Here is a 15,891-nt window from a genome sequence, read left to right as displayed (position 1 = left end):
ATCCTAAATCTGCGAATTAGGAACAAATTTCTTCAAGTTGTTTTTGATTATTGGCTTTTATTTAGTCTTACTCTGTTTGTATATTTCACTATTTTAATCCTTTATTTCTTGCTAGGACTGTACAAATATATCAGATTTTGTACACTGTACAAATTGTGTATCAGATTTGTATAAATTATATATAGTCCTTGTGTTTTTAAATTATATATGATATTTTTGTTTTTTTTTCTTGAGTGGAATGTGATATAGAAATATCTTGGTCCATTTTTCTTACCTCCCCAAATATAGACTGTTGGTTATAATTATTTCTGCTAGTTATTAGTGAGGACATATCTTAGTTGGGCTAATGTACCTTTCTAAAAACAATAATAATAAAATAAACTATAATACTTCTGTAGTGCTCCATTGGAGAGATATATAATTATGCATTCTAGCCAAGTATTGCATTGGTAATTTTCTGATTATGTTACAGAGGAGCACTAGGTTTAGAATCAACTAACATGTATTTAGTGTTTACTTATGTCAAGTATTCTAGGTGATTTCTTGTGTAATGCATTGTTTTGTGCCTTTGATCTTAGAAAATATTATACTCAGGGAAAAACTGATCCATTGGGAAAAAAAAGTTAAATTACTTTTAAAAATAAGCATTTATTGCATTTGTGGGATTTAAAGAAACAGTGAAGTTAAGGTACTCAGAACAATACTCAAAGATACTGAATTATGTTTTAAAGTAATTATATCATTTTTAATGTCAAAATTTAGTTAACTGACCATGTTAAAAAGCGTTAAGAATTATTATCAAAATGATGTATTACCTGTTAATTCAGTTGACATATATGCAAAAAGATGTAAAGATGATAGACTCAGGCCCCGTTATTTTCTGGACAGCCAGGATTGACAGATGATGTTCTGGTGGCCCTCTGATAGGGATGCCATTCATTTTTTTCTGCTTCTGTAGCCATTGCTTGGGGAGAAGGAAATGGCAGCTTACTCCAGCATTCTTGCCTAGAGAATCCCATGGACAGAGGAGCCTGGTGGGCTGCTGTCCACAGGGTCGCACAGAGTCAGATACGGCTGAAGCGACTTAGCATGCATACTTGCATTGCAGAAGGAAATGGCGACCCACTCCAGAATTCTTGCCTGGAGAATCCCAGGGACAGAGGAGCCTGGTGGGCTGCCATCTATGGGGTTGCACAGAGTCAGACACGACTGAAGCGACTTAGCAGCAGCAGCGGCAGCCATTTCTTGAGCCTGTCTTGAGATATTGTGTCTTTTCTGTAGCTTTTCATGGTCCCCTTTGTTCTTCTCTTTGTTCTGGTGCTACTGTATATACATATATTTTATTATGTGTATTTGCTTCTCAGACTGCCTTTAGGTATCCTTCACTGAATTTCTATTATATGTTAATGCATATAATTTTCTATAAGAAAGTGAAAGTGACTCAGTCTTGTCCGACTCTGTGACTGCACAGACTATACAGTCAGTGGAATTCTCCAGGCCAGAATACTGAAGTGGGTAGCCTTTCCTTTCTCCAGCAGATCTTCCCAAACCCAGGGATCAAACCCAGGTCTCCCGCATTGCAGGTGGATTCTTTACCAGCTGAGCCACAAGGGAAGCTCAAGAATACTGGAATGGGTAGCCCATCCCTTCCCCAGCAGACCGTCTGACCCAGGAATCTAACCAGGGTCTCCTGCAGTGCAGGCAGATTCTTTACCAACTGAGCTATCAGGGAGGCCCTTCCTATAAGAAAACTATTCTTAATCCTTTAGGAAGTATGTGCTAGTTGGACCACTTACCTGGTTGATTGTAGTTGCTGGCTTGTCAACTGCCTGGGAATTACATCAGAGGCCTTGATTAACTTTCTATAAAAGGAGGGTATGGATTAAGTTAACTGGTATCTCTACAGTGTTATTGTAATATGTTATTGTAATATGACTCTAATCCATCACTAGACATGTATTATGAAATCATTAATTAATGTTTGCAGAAGGCTTAGAGAATTTTTTAATAAGAAGTAGATACTTGTGGTTAGTGCTAATTAAAAGATAACTTATTAACCTCTTTTTTCTTTTCTTATAAATTGCTTTTAACACAGCATCAGTATAGTACCTGTAGAAATGTAAAAACCTACGTGTTGACCCTTGAACGAGGAGGGGTATTGGTTCCAGGACCCACGGTGGACCCTGAAGTCCCACAGTCAGCCCTCTGGATCCATGGTTCTGCATGCACAGATTCAATCAACCCTGGACCTTGTACTACTGTAGTATTTATTGGAAAAAAAAATCTGCCTATTTGTGGACCTGGGAAGTTCACACCAGATCAACTGTAGTTCAGGGGTCAACTGTAGTTATAATGAAAGAGAAGCAGCAGCCATGTATAGTTTTTATAATTTTTCAAAATAATTTCAAATATGATATCAAGTTTTTAATTCCTATAGCTTCTTTGTGAAGGAGGCAAAGACAAGTACTCTCGTACTCTAGGGAGCCTGAGACCTAGGGAGATTAAAGGATTATTAACTCCTTCATAAAATGTATTGAGTGCCTATGTATGGATATAATGATGAAATGATGAATAATTTACCCTACTTGACTTTGAGAGCAGGAGAGACAGATTTATAAACAAATATATTAGTTAATAATACAGTTAATTATGGGCTTCCCTGATCGCTCAGATGGTAAACAATCTGCCTGCAGTGCAGGAAACCCAAATTCAAACCCTGGGTTGGGAAGACTCACTGAAGATGGGAATGGCAACCCACTCCAGTATTCTAGACTGGAGAAATCCATGGACAGAGGAGCCTGGCAGGCTACAGTCCATGGAGTTGCAAAGAGTTGGACATGACTGAGCAGCACACACACACACACACACACACACACACACACAGTTAATTATGGTAGACACACAAAAATGATGCATGTACCTCTGGGGTATTGTTTGGCAAGGCTACATAGAAGAGGTGATTTTTAATGTATTCTCATTAAAGAGTGAATATAGACATTTGACAGAAAGGGAGCAGGGTGAAGAAAAGGTCCTTGCAATAAAAGGGAATGAACATAAGTAGAGACTCAGAGTTATGAAAGGACCTGGGTATTTGAAGAACAGGGTACAGTTCAGTGTAGGTAGAATATTGCTAATTATAAATATAAATGTTATATAAAGTAAAAATTTCTAATAGCCATATTAAAAAGTAAAAAAGAGATAGGTGAGATTAGTAATAATCCAATATATCTGAAATATTTATGTTGTTTTCTCATACTTAAGTATGAAGTAGGTTTTAAAGATCAAATCAGGTATATGTTTTACATGTACAAACATCTCAGTGTAGTCTAGCCACAGTTCAGGTGCTCAGTTTCTCAAAGCTTAGGGGTGTATGTGTGTCGGTGCATGTGGGAGACAGAGAGAGGGAGAGAGAAGAAATGAGAGAGAGGGAAGAAATGAGAGAGAGAAGAAATGAGAGAGAGGGAGAGAGAAGAAATGAGAATGAGAATGAAAATGTGTGGAGGGGCAGGTGGAGAGATGAGCTTGAAGTGGTTGTTGGAACCGTATTTTGAGAGGCCTTGTATGCTGTCTGTCTGAATCTGGAATTTATTCTTATCGTAGTTTGTGACTGTGCTTCTCAAACTATCTGTCATGAAGGACCAGATTCTTAAATTTAGAATTTGTTTCGGACTGATACTTTTGCAAAATATCATAGTGAATTAGAAAAATAAAATGAGTTATACAAAGGGAAGTACCATTTTTAGTTACTAGATTTGACAAATATACCATTGTTCTGTCAGTTATCTATAAAGGACTCTGAGCTAGTGCTGTTCAGTGGAACTTTCTATGATAATAGAATGTTCTCGCTGTGCTGCCCAATGCAATATCCACTAGTGACATGTGGGTATTGAGCATTTGAAATGCAGCTAGTGTGACTGAGAAGCTGATTATTTAATTTAATTTAATTTAAATTGTAATCACATTAGACTATTAGCTACTGTGCTGCACAGCACTTAATGTGTTTACTCTGTTTCTTTTCGATTGCGATCCGTCTTTGTTGCCGCTCTCTGACTTTCTCTAGTGGTGCCCAGGCTTCTCATTGCAGTGGCTTCTCTTGTTGAGGAGCACAGGGTCGAGGGTGCTTGGGCCTAAGTAGTTTCAGCATGCAGGCTCAGTAGTTGCAGCTGGTGGCTCTTGAGCACGGGCTTAGTAGTTGTGGAGTCGTCGTGGTACATGGGCTCAGTTCCCCTGCAGCACGTGGGATGTTCCCCGACCAGGGATAGAACCCGTGCCCCCTGCATTTCAAGGTGGATCCTTAATCACTAGACCACCAAGGAGGCCTTGAATATGTTTATTCTTAATCTTTGTATTTATATTTTATGGAAAAACACCTGTGGACTCACATTGGTCCACAAACCATACTTTGAGTAGCACCGTCTACATTATGGTCTCTAGAGCTAGAAAGCCTTTGTGTGTCTTTGGAAAGTTACTTAATCTCTCACTATCTCAGGATCCTCAATTCTAATATGAAGGTAATAATAAGAAACTGTCTCATAGGCTTGTGAGGATTAAAGGATGTGGAGGGGATAGGGTTAGGGAGAGGATCAAGAAAAGGTAACATGTGAAAGGGCCTCAAAGGATGAGTTCCATAGGCCTTTCAGGTAGAGGGAACTCTGAAGTGGATTTGGACCATACTCTGTTTAGAAGAAGGGCTTTCCAGGGGGCACTAGTGGTAAAGAATCTGCCTGCCAATGCAGGAGATGCAAGAGATGTGGGTTCGATCCCTGGGTCAGAAAGATCCCCTGGAGAAGCGAATGGGAACCCACTCCAATCCCATAGACAGAGGAGCCTGGTAGGGGGGTGGCTACAGTCCATGGGGTTGCAAAGAGGTGGGCACAACTGAGCACTACCACTGTTCAGAAAAAGGGGTAGCAGATAACATTGCCCTCGCCCTGTCGGAAAGATCCCCTGGAGAAGCGAATGGCAACCCACTCCAATCCCATAGACAGAGGAGCCTGGGGCTGGGGGGGTGGGGGGCGCTACAATCCATGGGGTTGCAAAGAGTTGGGCACAACTGAGCACTACCACTGTTCAGAAAAAGGGGTAGCAGATAACACTGCCCTCGCGCTGTTGGAAAGATCTCCTGGACAAGCGAATGGCAACCCACTCCAATCCCATAGACAGAGGAGCCTGGGGCTGAGGGGGGGAGGCTACAGTCCATGGGGCTGTAAAGAGTTGGGCACAACTGAGCACTACCACTATTCAGAAAAAGGGGTAGCAGATAACACTGCCCTCACCCTGTCACTCGGCTTCCCTGGTGGCTCCGTCGGTACAGAATCTGCCTGCGATGCAGGAGGCCTGGGTGGGGAAGATCCCCTGGAGGAGGGCATGGCAACCTACTCCAGTATTCTTGCCTGGAGAATCCCATGGACAGAGGAGCCTGCCAAGCGGCAGTTCATGGGGTCACAAAGAGTCAGACATGATTGAGCACAGCACAGCACATTCCTATCACCGTTAACCACCATTTCTCCCTCTCTTTCCTAGGTATCTTCTTATTATAATCTTTTGGCAGATTTTAAACTGATTTCTAGGTAATATGTGATTTTGTGGTTTTAATAAATGCTACGCTATCAATAAGGACAACTGCTGTCTCTTTCCTTCATTCCTGGGAGTTATGAATTTGATGGAAACTGGGTATCGGTTGAGAAGGGAAGGGGAATCCTATTTGAAAAGCAGTCCCTGGGTTATGGGCAGGTAGTGAGATTCTTTTCTCCTAACACGCATTTCTTCCTTACACAGATGATTTTAGGAAGAAAACTGACTGGAAAAACAATGAAGTTCCTTCTCTTCATATTATTCAGTGTTGTTCACCTTTTATCCCTGGCCTCTGGGAAAGCTATATATGGGAATGGCCCCTCTCAGAGGACTTTACAAGAAGTCAAAGAAGAAATAGCCCGCTATGGAGATGTTGCTAAATCAATCATCAACCTTAGTGTTTATGGTAAAGCCCAGAACAGATCCTATGAGCGACTGGCACTTCTGGTTGATACTGTTGGGCCCAGACTAAGCGGCTCCAAGAACCTAGAAAAAGCCATCGAGATCATGCAGCAAAACCTGAAGGGAGATGGGCTGGAGAATGTCCACCTGGAGCCTGTCAAAATACCCCACTGGGAGAGGGGAGAGGAGTCTGCTGTGATGCTGGAGCCGAGGATTCACAAGATGGCTATTTTGGGTCTTGGCAGCAGCATTGGAACGCCCCCAGAAGGTATGATTTGCTTTTTCAAGTCAATTTGCTGTGTTCATTATAAAACTACTGCCATGTGACATAACTGATTATAGTGTACATGGTTCACATTATAATTGGGTGATAAAAAGAAAGAATCATTTTCCATTTCATTGGCTTCATGAGTTCTGTACTCATACTCTTTTTCTCCCTTCCCTTTCTCCCCCCCACCTTTTCTGAAAGTGTCACTTTTTAAAATGAAGCATCTGCTATTGGTCCATGATACTTATGAACTGAATCACTTAATAATTTCTATCTAGTATAACATTAGTATCATTTTGTAGAGAATGCGATATATGTAAATAGATCGCAAAAGCTGTGATTTCTTTCAAGTGGCCTCAATGAACAGAACTTCTTAGAATTAATGAAATAGACGATAGAGCCTTGCACATTGAATTGATTTGAAGTAATTATTTTAACAGAACCCAAGGCCTCTAATGTGAAGAGTTGTTAGGATGGTGTTCCATCTACTTAACAGCACTCTGGCTCAGCTTCATCAGACAATATAAACGCTTAGATCAGTAATGTATAAGTAGTCAACAGTGAGCCACTGATCAGTAATGGACTCTTCATGGACTATGCATGTATTCATGGACTGTTTTCCTATGGCAAAGTAACTATAGTAGAGTTGATGCACCAACCCTCCACACAGTTAAGAATCTGCACAGAACTTACAGTCATCCCTCCATATATGGTTTGGTTCTTCTGTATCCGTGAGTTTCTGCATCTGCATATTCAACCAACTACAGATCATAGTACTACAGTAGTACTGTTGTATTTGCTATTGAAAAAAAATCTATGTGTAAGTGGACCTGTGCAGTTAAAACCTGTGTTGTTCAAGGGTTAACTGTAAGTGATAAAAAAAAAAAGTTGAGCTTTTCTAAAAACTTTATAAAAACCTTTGACCTTCTCTAATGCCAAGAGAAACATCCAGTAGAGAAGCAGATGGTCAGCTTTTAAAAAGCATCTTCATGGTAATGATAACCCTGTATGTGAGACAGCAAAAGAGATACAGATGTATAGAATAGTCTTTCGGACTCTGTGGGAGAGGGTGAGAGTGGGATGATTTGGGAGAATGGCATTGAAACATGTATAATATCATATGTGAAATGAATCGCCAGTCTAGGTTTGATGTATGATACAGGATGCTTGGGGCTGGTGCTCTAGGCTGACCCAGAGGGATGGTATGGGGAGGGAGGTGGGTGGGGGCTTCAGGATGGGGAACACGTGTACACCCGTGGCAGATTCATGTTGATGTATGGCAAAACCAATACAATATTGTAAAGTAATTAGCCTCCAGTGAAAATAAAGAAATAAAATAAGTTAAAAAAATAAAAAATAAAAACCATCTTCATTGAGATATCAGGACTTCCCTGGTGGTCCATCCAGTGGTTAAGACCCCTCCATTTCTACTGCAGAGAGCACAGGTTTGATCCCTGGATGGGGAGTTAAGGTCCTGCATGCCACTGGGCACAGCGAAAAAAAAAAAATCTTTATTGAGATATAATTCCCATATCATAATTACTCACCCATTTACACTTTAGTAGTTTTCAATATATTCACAGAACCAGCACAGTCTTAACTGAAGAACATTTCATCGCCCCCTGAAGAAACTTTATACTCATCAGCAGCCATGCTTCATCCCTTTCCTGCCGCCATCCTAAGCCCCAGGCAACCACTGATTTATTTCCTGTCTTTATGGATTTGCCTTTTCTGGATAATTCAGATGAAAGAAATAATACACTAGTATTTTCTTTTGTCACTGAATTTTTTCACATAGCATGTATTTCAGATTCATCCACGTTGTAGCATGCATCAATACTTGATTCATTTTTATTGTTGAAAAATTTTCCATTTTATAGATATACCATATTTTATTTATCCATAGATCAACTGATGAACCTTTTTTCCCCACCTTTCAGGTATTAAGAATAATGCTATAAACATTCATGTGGAAGTTTTTTGTATGTACTTTATTTCTCTTGAGTATATACCAAAGAGTGAAATTCCTTGTGTATATGATAATTTTTTGTTTAACTTTCAGAGGAATTGCCAAGCTGTTTTCCAAACTGACCACACCATTTTTCATTTTCATTTTCACTCACGTGTTCTAATTTTTATACCTATGTGTCAGAACTTGTTTTCTGTCTTTTTGGTTACAGCTGTTCTAGTGGGTATGAAGTGATATTCATTGTGGTTTCCATTTGCACTTCTCCAATGGCTAATGATTTTGAGCTCCTTTCCATGTTCTTGTCTGCCATTTGTGTGTATTTTTCAGAGAAATATATATTTGAAGCCTTTGTCCAGTTTTTTTTAAAGTTACTTATTATTGACTGTACTGGGTTTTTGCCCCTGTGTGTGGGCTTTCTTTAGTTGCAGCGAGTGGGAACTCCTCTCTGGCTGCAGTGCCTGGGCATCTCATTGCAGTGGCTTCTCTTATTACAGAGCATGGGCTCTAGGCACGTGGGCTCAGCAGTTGTGGCCATGGGCTTAGTTGCTCTTTGGCATGTGGAATCTTCCTGGATCAGGGATTGAACCTGTGTCCCCTGCATTGGCAGGTGGATTCTCAACCACTGGACCACCAGGGGTATCATTTTGCCCAGTTTTTAATTGTGCTAGTTGAATTTTTATTATTGAATTGCATAAGCTCTTCATGTATTCTAGATGCAAGTCTCTTATCAGTGTGATTTACTAATGTTCTTCCCCATTCTATGGATTGTTTTTTTGTGTGTGTGTTTTTAAACTTTCTTGATGGTTGTATTTCCTGCAGAAATGTCTTTAATTCTGAATTAGTACAATGTCTCTAATTGTTTTCTGTTGATTGTACTTTTACTGTTATATTTAAAAAACCATTGCCTAAACCAGGTCACAAAGATTTATTCCTGTTTTATTCTTAGTTTTATTTATTCTTCTAAGAGTTCTGTAACTTTTGCTCTTACATTTAGGTTTGTGAGTTAATTTTAGATGTGAGGTAGGAGTCCAACTTTGTTCTTTTGCTGTGGTTGTTCATTTGTCTTAGCATTACCTGTTGAAAAGACTATTTTTTCCCCATTGAATTGGATACATTTCATTTATTGATTTTCAGGTGTTAAACCAACCTTACATTCCTGGGATAAATCCCAGTTGGTTATGGTGTAGAAAGCCTGGTGTGCTGCAGTCCATGGGGTCTCAAAGAGTCGGACATGACTGAGCGACTGAACAACAGCTCATTACCCTGCTGTGTCCAAAGTATGTTCTCTAGGTCCGTGTCTCTATTCCTGCCCTGCAAATTCATACGATTCTTTTTTTAATTTATTTTTAATTGAAAGATAATTACTTTACAATATTGTATTGGTTTCTGCCATACATCAACATGAATCAGCCATAGATATACATATATCCCCTCTCTTCCACCTACCACCCCATCCCTCCCCTCTAGATCATCTCAGAGTACCAGTTTGAGCTCCCTGATTCATACAGCTAATTTTCACTGGCTATCTATTTTTCTGTTTTATATATGGTGGTGTATATATTTACTCTCATTAGATTCTTGATTCATTTTTTTTTTATTACTTCGGACACTTTGAATTTGTCATTTCATTGTTCTCTGGCCTCCATTGTATCTGATGAGAAGTTAGCTGTTCACATTACTGGAATTCCCTTGTACAGACATACCTTGGAGATATTGTGGTTTGGTTCTGGACCTCTGCAATTAAGTGAATATTGCAAGAAAGTGAGTCACATGATTTTTTTTGTTTGTTTCCTAGTACATATAAAAGTTATATTTATACTATACTGTAGTCCATTAAGCGGGTAATATCAGTATGTCTAAAAAATGTATATGCCTTAATTAAAAAATAATGCTGTTTGGAAAATGGCACCAATGGACTTGCTCAACACAGGATTGCCATAAACCTTCAATTTGTTAAAAAGAAAAACACAGTAACCGAGAAGGACAGTAAAATGAGGTATGCTTCTATGTGACAAGTCATTTTGCTGTTACTGATTTCAAGATTTTTGTCTTTGTTACCAGTTTTCAGTGTTTTGATTTTGATGTATCTAGGTGGGAATCTCTTTCCTTTTATCTTGATTAGAGGTTGTTGAACTTCACTTATAGATTAATATCTTTCATCAATTTGGAAAATTTCCAACTTTTTTTTTCTATGCATATATTTTCTACCCTCTTTTTGCTCTTTTCTCCTTCTGGTACTTCAGTTATGAGTATGTTGGGGCACTTGATGTCCTGTACTTCTCTGAGGCTCTGCCCATTTTCTTCTTCTCTTTCCCCCCTCTCTCTTTTCTTCAGATTGCATAATCTGTATCAATCTATTAATAAATTCATTCTTTCTTCTGATAGCTTAAATATACTACTGAGTCCCTCTACTGAATTTTTCTTTTCAGTTATTTTACTTTTCAACTCCACAATTTCCTTTTGGTCTTTTGTCTCATTTCTGTCTTTTGATTGGTATTCTCCATTTGATGAAACATTGTCATCATACCTTCCTTTAATTCTTTAAGTACAGTTTCCTTTGGTTCCTTGAGCATGTTTATAATAGCTGCTTTGAAGTCTATGTCTGTGACAACTAACCCTCTCCAGGCAGTTTCTCTTGCCTGCTTTTTTTGTGTGTGTATTGGTCACACTTGCCTATTTCTTTTCATGTCCCGTTTATTTTTGTTGTTGTTTAAAACTGATTTTAAATAATGTATTTTAGCAATTCTGAGTACTGATTCTTGTCCCTTCTCCACTGCCCACTGGAGATTGATGTTTTTATTGTTTTGTCCTTTATTAGCTTAATAAGGTAGTTTTACTAACTTTGTGAAGTCCCTTTCTCCCATAGTGTACAGATTCTGATGTCCCTATTCACAGTGCTTTTATTTTTCCTTTAGTCGGGCTCTCTAGGTGTCATCCTGAGGTCTATACAAGCCACTTACTGGTCAAAGGTTGTGGTTAGGTCCCCTTAGCCAGTTATATTTTTACCCCTTATTGTTGGATGTTTATGTTGTTTAAGGGCTGTTATTAAAACTAAAGAATTTATGTTTTTGCCCTGGGTTCAGTCAGGGCCTAGTAGCTTGAACATCTCTTCTCCAATCAGTCTTGAGAGGTCACAGCCTTGGACATGTACATAGTGTTCCAGCTTGCGAGGATGCGTATGATTTTAATATTAAGCCCAGTTTAATAATATTTTCCCCTGTGTCAGAATAGCTTATTTTACAGCCAGTATTTGGTTAGAGGTTGCACTTAAGCCTCTTGTGCCAGTAGGGCCTCTGCCCTTTGTTGAGGGATCTGTGTGCAGCTTGGAAAATGTTTTCAATCTGACCCATGTCCAGTTTCAATTGTTTCTAAGTAGGAACATGTGCATATAGCCTTCCCAAGCCCCAGGGTTTATTGTGATCCAGGGAGGGCTTTTCTTGGTTGTTGTTTCTCCTGGGTTTTTTTTGTTGTTGTTGTTGTTGTTGCTGTGAAGTTCTGATTGTTCTTCCATTTGGCTTGTTGCTAGCAGTATCATGAAACTCTCAGTATCATGAAGTATCAGTATCTCCCAAGCTCTCCATCATTTGCAACAGCATCCTCAGGTATGGAATTGTCTGTTTTCTGTTCCAAATAAAATCACCATCCTGATTAAGAACCTCATGCCTGGTTAAGAACTTCATCCACTTGGCTTACCTCTTCCCTGGGAGTTCCCAGGATCTCAGCACAGAGATTGTGGCCTGCTTCCCTGGAGTGACATCCCTGGGAGGTGCTAGAAGGGAGGGGTGGTAGCTACTGGTCTTTTCAGCTTGCCTGTCCCACCATGGGACCTCTTCCTGTGAGCAAGCTAAGATAGCTGTGGTCAGGTTCCAGTCTTCTCATGGCTGTTTCCACCATTAATATCATTGGCATAGAGTTTCTACCAGACAGGTAGAGGCTGGGTAGAGAAATGGGGTGAAGTGACCAGAATACAGTTTCTATAACATGGAACTGGGGATGTGAGAAAGAAGCAGGTCATTGCCAAAAGCTACAGACTCATAATTCTAACTTAGATGTATTAATAGTGTATTTTCTTGAATGAGTGTTTTTCTACTTGCTATATGCCCTTAGGACAATGTTGAGAGACTTTAAGTGATTTTTTAAAAAGATTTTTTCCCAGTTAAATGTTTCATAGGGAAGAAGAGCTGCCAAGTTTCTCACTCCAACATTCTGGATATACCACTGGGATGGCTAGTTGTGATCTCTCTGAGGCTGTATGAATAATTGGTAGAGTCCTCTAAGGCTTTAGAGAACCCTCCACTCGGGTTCTATATTGTCAACTAGGAGTTTGCTTAATTGCCTTCTGTTATCACTCATCTATACCAGTGTGTGTATGTGTGTGTGTGTGTGTGTGTGTGTATACGTATATATTTTCTCTTTAACCCTCATAACTGTCTTTAAAGGTCTACAGGTTTTTGTTTGTTTTGTTTTGAACAAATGAGAAAAACAGACTACAAAATGTTGGACAGTCTGCCCAGGGTTACACAACTAGTGAGAGGCCAAGTTCAGGCATGAACAAGTGTCAAATTCCGGAGTTTGTGCTTTTAGTCATTAGACTATATTGCCTCACATACAAATAACAATGTTATTTTCACTTCTAAGATTTCCTTTTTTATCCATTTGACTGAAGCTGATCTGTCTCAAGAGTTGCTGGTACCTGTACTATGATGATACCAGTGTCTGTACCTTATTTTGGATATTTCTTCTCATTTCTCTTTCTTTTCTATACTCATTTCTTGTATTTTAGCTGGGCCTGCTCTTCTCTGGCTCTCTGACTGGGAAAACTAAGCCAAGTTACTGATTACTGCTGGGGCCTTAAAAACCCAAGGGGAAGTGAATTTTACTCATTGGAGTCTACTGTGGTGTTCTAAGACTCACTTTCACCCCATGCCCTCTTCCATGGAGCTCAAGGTACATAAACAATTGTCTAGCAACTGATCTATTTTAAGCTCTGAGAAGACTGGAGAGTTAGGCTGGATCAGGTGTGGGAAAATTCCCAGAGGAGATAGGGTAAGGTCTGCATAAAAGGACCTCTAGGTGCAGATATTATGGTGCAGAGCTCATCTCCCTGGAAGCCCATGCTGTATCCTTGGTTTAGCCACCTAGCTGTGTGACCTTGGCCCAGTCATTTAATCTCTATGGCCTTAATTTTGTCACATATAAAATGAAAAATGGCTGACGTATAAGTCTATAACATCTTTCTAGATTAGAAAGGCTGTTTTTTTTTTTTTTTTTCTGAGAATCCAGAAGGGATGGGTGAAGATGATCAGAATATTAAAAGAGAAGTATTCTAGGCACATGCTATGGAGCAGATTCCTTATATAACTGGAGCTAATGTTTTTAAGCTTTCCATCTCTGGACTTGAGTATTATAGCATTTATTAATTTGTGTGTCTGGGTTAAGACTGTGAGCTATCTGTGGAAAACTGGAGGAAGATTTTCTACTTGGATTTCTGAGAACTACTGGTTGTCTTGCAAACCCACAAATTGAGCATCCTGTCTCTCCAGTGTTTCTCATCTTCATTAATATCATTGCCAACCACCCAGGTGCTCAGACTCAGAGCCTCAAAATTTTGCTAATATCAGATATGGTATCTTACTTTCATGTTTTTGTCACCTGCCAGTTCAGTTCAGTTCAGTCACTCAGTCGTGTCCAACTCTTTGTGACCCCATGAACTGCAGCACGCCAGGCCTCCCTGTCCATCACTAACTCCCAGAGTTCACTCAGACTCATGTCCATCAAGTCGGTGATGCCATCCAACCATCTCATCCTCTGTTGTCCCCTTCTCCTCCCACCTTCAGTCTTTCCCAGCATCAAGGTCTTTTCAAATGAGTCAGTTCTTTGCAGCAGGTGGCCAAAGTATTGGAGTTTCAGCTTCAGCATCAGTCCTTCCAATGAATATTCAGGACTGATTTCCTTTAGACAGACTGGTTGGATCTCCTTGCAGTCCAAGGGACTCTTTTCCAACACCGTATTCCAAAAGCATCAATTCTTTGGTGCTCAGCCTTCTTTATAGTCCAACTCTTATATCCATACATGGCTACTGGAAAAACCATAGGCTTGACTAGATGGACCTTTGTTGGCAAAGTAATGTCTCTGCTTTTGAATATGCTGTCTAGGTTGGTCATAACTTTTCTTCCAAGGAGCAAGCGTCTTTTAATTTCATGGCTGCAGTCACCATCTGCAGTGATTTTGGAGCCCCCCAAAATAAAGTCTGACACTATTTCCACTGTTTCCCCATCTATTTGCCATGAAGTGATGGGACCAGATGCCATGATCTTCATTTTCTGAATGTTGAGCTTTAAACCAACTTTTTCGCTCTCCTCTTTCACTTTCATCAAGAGACTTTTTAGTTCCTCTTCACTTTCTGCCATAAGGGTGATGTCATCTGCATATCTGAGGTTATTGATATTTGTCCCGGCAGTCTTGATTCCAGCTTGTGCTTCATCCAGCCCAGTGTTTCTCATAATGTACTCTGCATAGAAGTTAAATAAGCAGGGTGACAATATGTAGCCTTGACATACTCCTTTTCCTATTTGGAACCAGTCTGTTTTTCCATGCCAGGAATGCCCTTATTTAAGGATTCAGCTTTAATGTCTCCTCTTCTATGGAGATTTTTTCTGTGCTTACTCATCCCCAAAGAAGTATTGACAACTTCCTCTTTTCTCCTTTTTTTGTACCCTATACTTGTGTGTGTCATCAGCATTTCTCTACATGTAATAAGCCTCTTAGAATTAGAGATCTCAGTTCTAGTGGTTCTTGACTGGGGATAATTTTGCTCCTTTGGGGAAATTTGGCAACGTCTGGACACATGACTGAGAGGCAGTGCCTTTAATGGGTAGAGGTCAGGAATACTGCTAAACATCTCACAGTGTACAGAACAAGCGTCCCTTTACCCCACATCAAATAATCATCCATTCTAAAGTGCCAGTAGTGCCAAAGTTGATAAACTCTGTCTTAGCTCTTAACATAGTAACTCATATACAGAAAAGTTTTGAGAAATATTTGTTGAATGAATCTTTCCATTTATCTCACTCCAGCATTCAGTTGGTCACCAAGACTGAAATGTCACATGACTCCACTTTTCTATTTTCAGGGTTCTCCTGCCTGCAGTGTTATAATCACTTCCTAACTGATTTTCCTGACTCTGGTCTCATTTTAATCAGTTTCCATACTGCTGATTCAGTTGTCTTTGTGAAATAGAGATCTCATTGTGTCACTCCCTTACCTAAATGCTTTTCATTTTTCACAGTATAGTTTAGATCCTTATGACCTTTTAAAAAGTGACCCCAGGCTGTGTTTCTAGGCTTGTGTCTAGTTTCTCCCAAGCCATCCACCTTGTGCTTCAGCCACATGATCCTAACTGCTCTTGCCTGGATGTATTCATTCCTCCTTGATTTAAAAGCTGCTGCCTGGATCTCTGCTAACCCAACCCTAGTTCTAACCCAATCCAACCCTTCTCTGTTTAGAGAATTCCTACCCATTTTAAAGACTCATTTAAGGTGGCTCTCTTCTCTAAGTCTTTCTTGAACCCAAACCTGAATAAATGTAATTGTTCTTTCATCTTCATTCTCATAGCACATTATTTGCCTGTATTATGCAGTGATCACAGTTTACTATAGACTGGTTCCAAATAGGAAAA

At 39.8% G+C, this 15,891-nt stretch overlaps 1 protein-coding gene across 22 annotated transcripts in view; it reads left to right on the top strand.

Moving 5' to 3' along the window:
• Positions 1 to 15,891, top strand: part of CPQ (carboxypeptidase Q) — a 567,207-nt gene that overhangs the window by 123,165 nt on the left and 428,151 nt on the right. For 14 of the 22 annotated variants that reach the window (XM_069600550.1, XM_069600568.1, XM_069600545.1 and 11 more), the window contains one exon: positions 5,779 to 6,244. In XM_069600550.1, the coding sequence (XP_069456651.1) occupies positions 5,779 to 6,244 (466 nt within the window). Of the gene's footprint in view, positions 1 to 5,523; positions 5,571 to 5,778; positions 6,245 to 15,891 lie in introns of all 22 variants that reach the window. The other 8 variants (XM_069600565.1, XM_069600562.1, XM_069600554.1 and 5 more) reach the window with 1 other exon arrangement.

This window comes from Ovis canadensis, chromosome 9 (assembly GCF_042477335.2).
Source record: "Ovis canadensis isolate MfBH-ARS-UI-01 breed Bighorn chromosome 9, ARS-UI_OviCan_v2, whole genome shotgun sequence".
Taxonomy (NCBI): Eukaryota; Metazoa; Chordata; class Mammalia; order Artiodactyla; family Bovidae; genus Ovis; species Ovis canadensis.
This window is presented reverse-complemented; position numbering and strand designations above follow the sequence as displayed.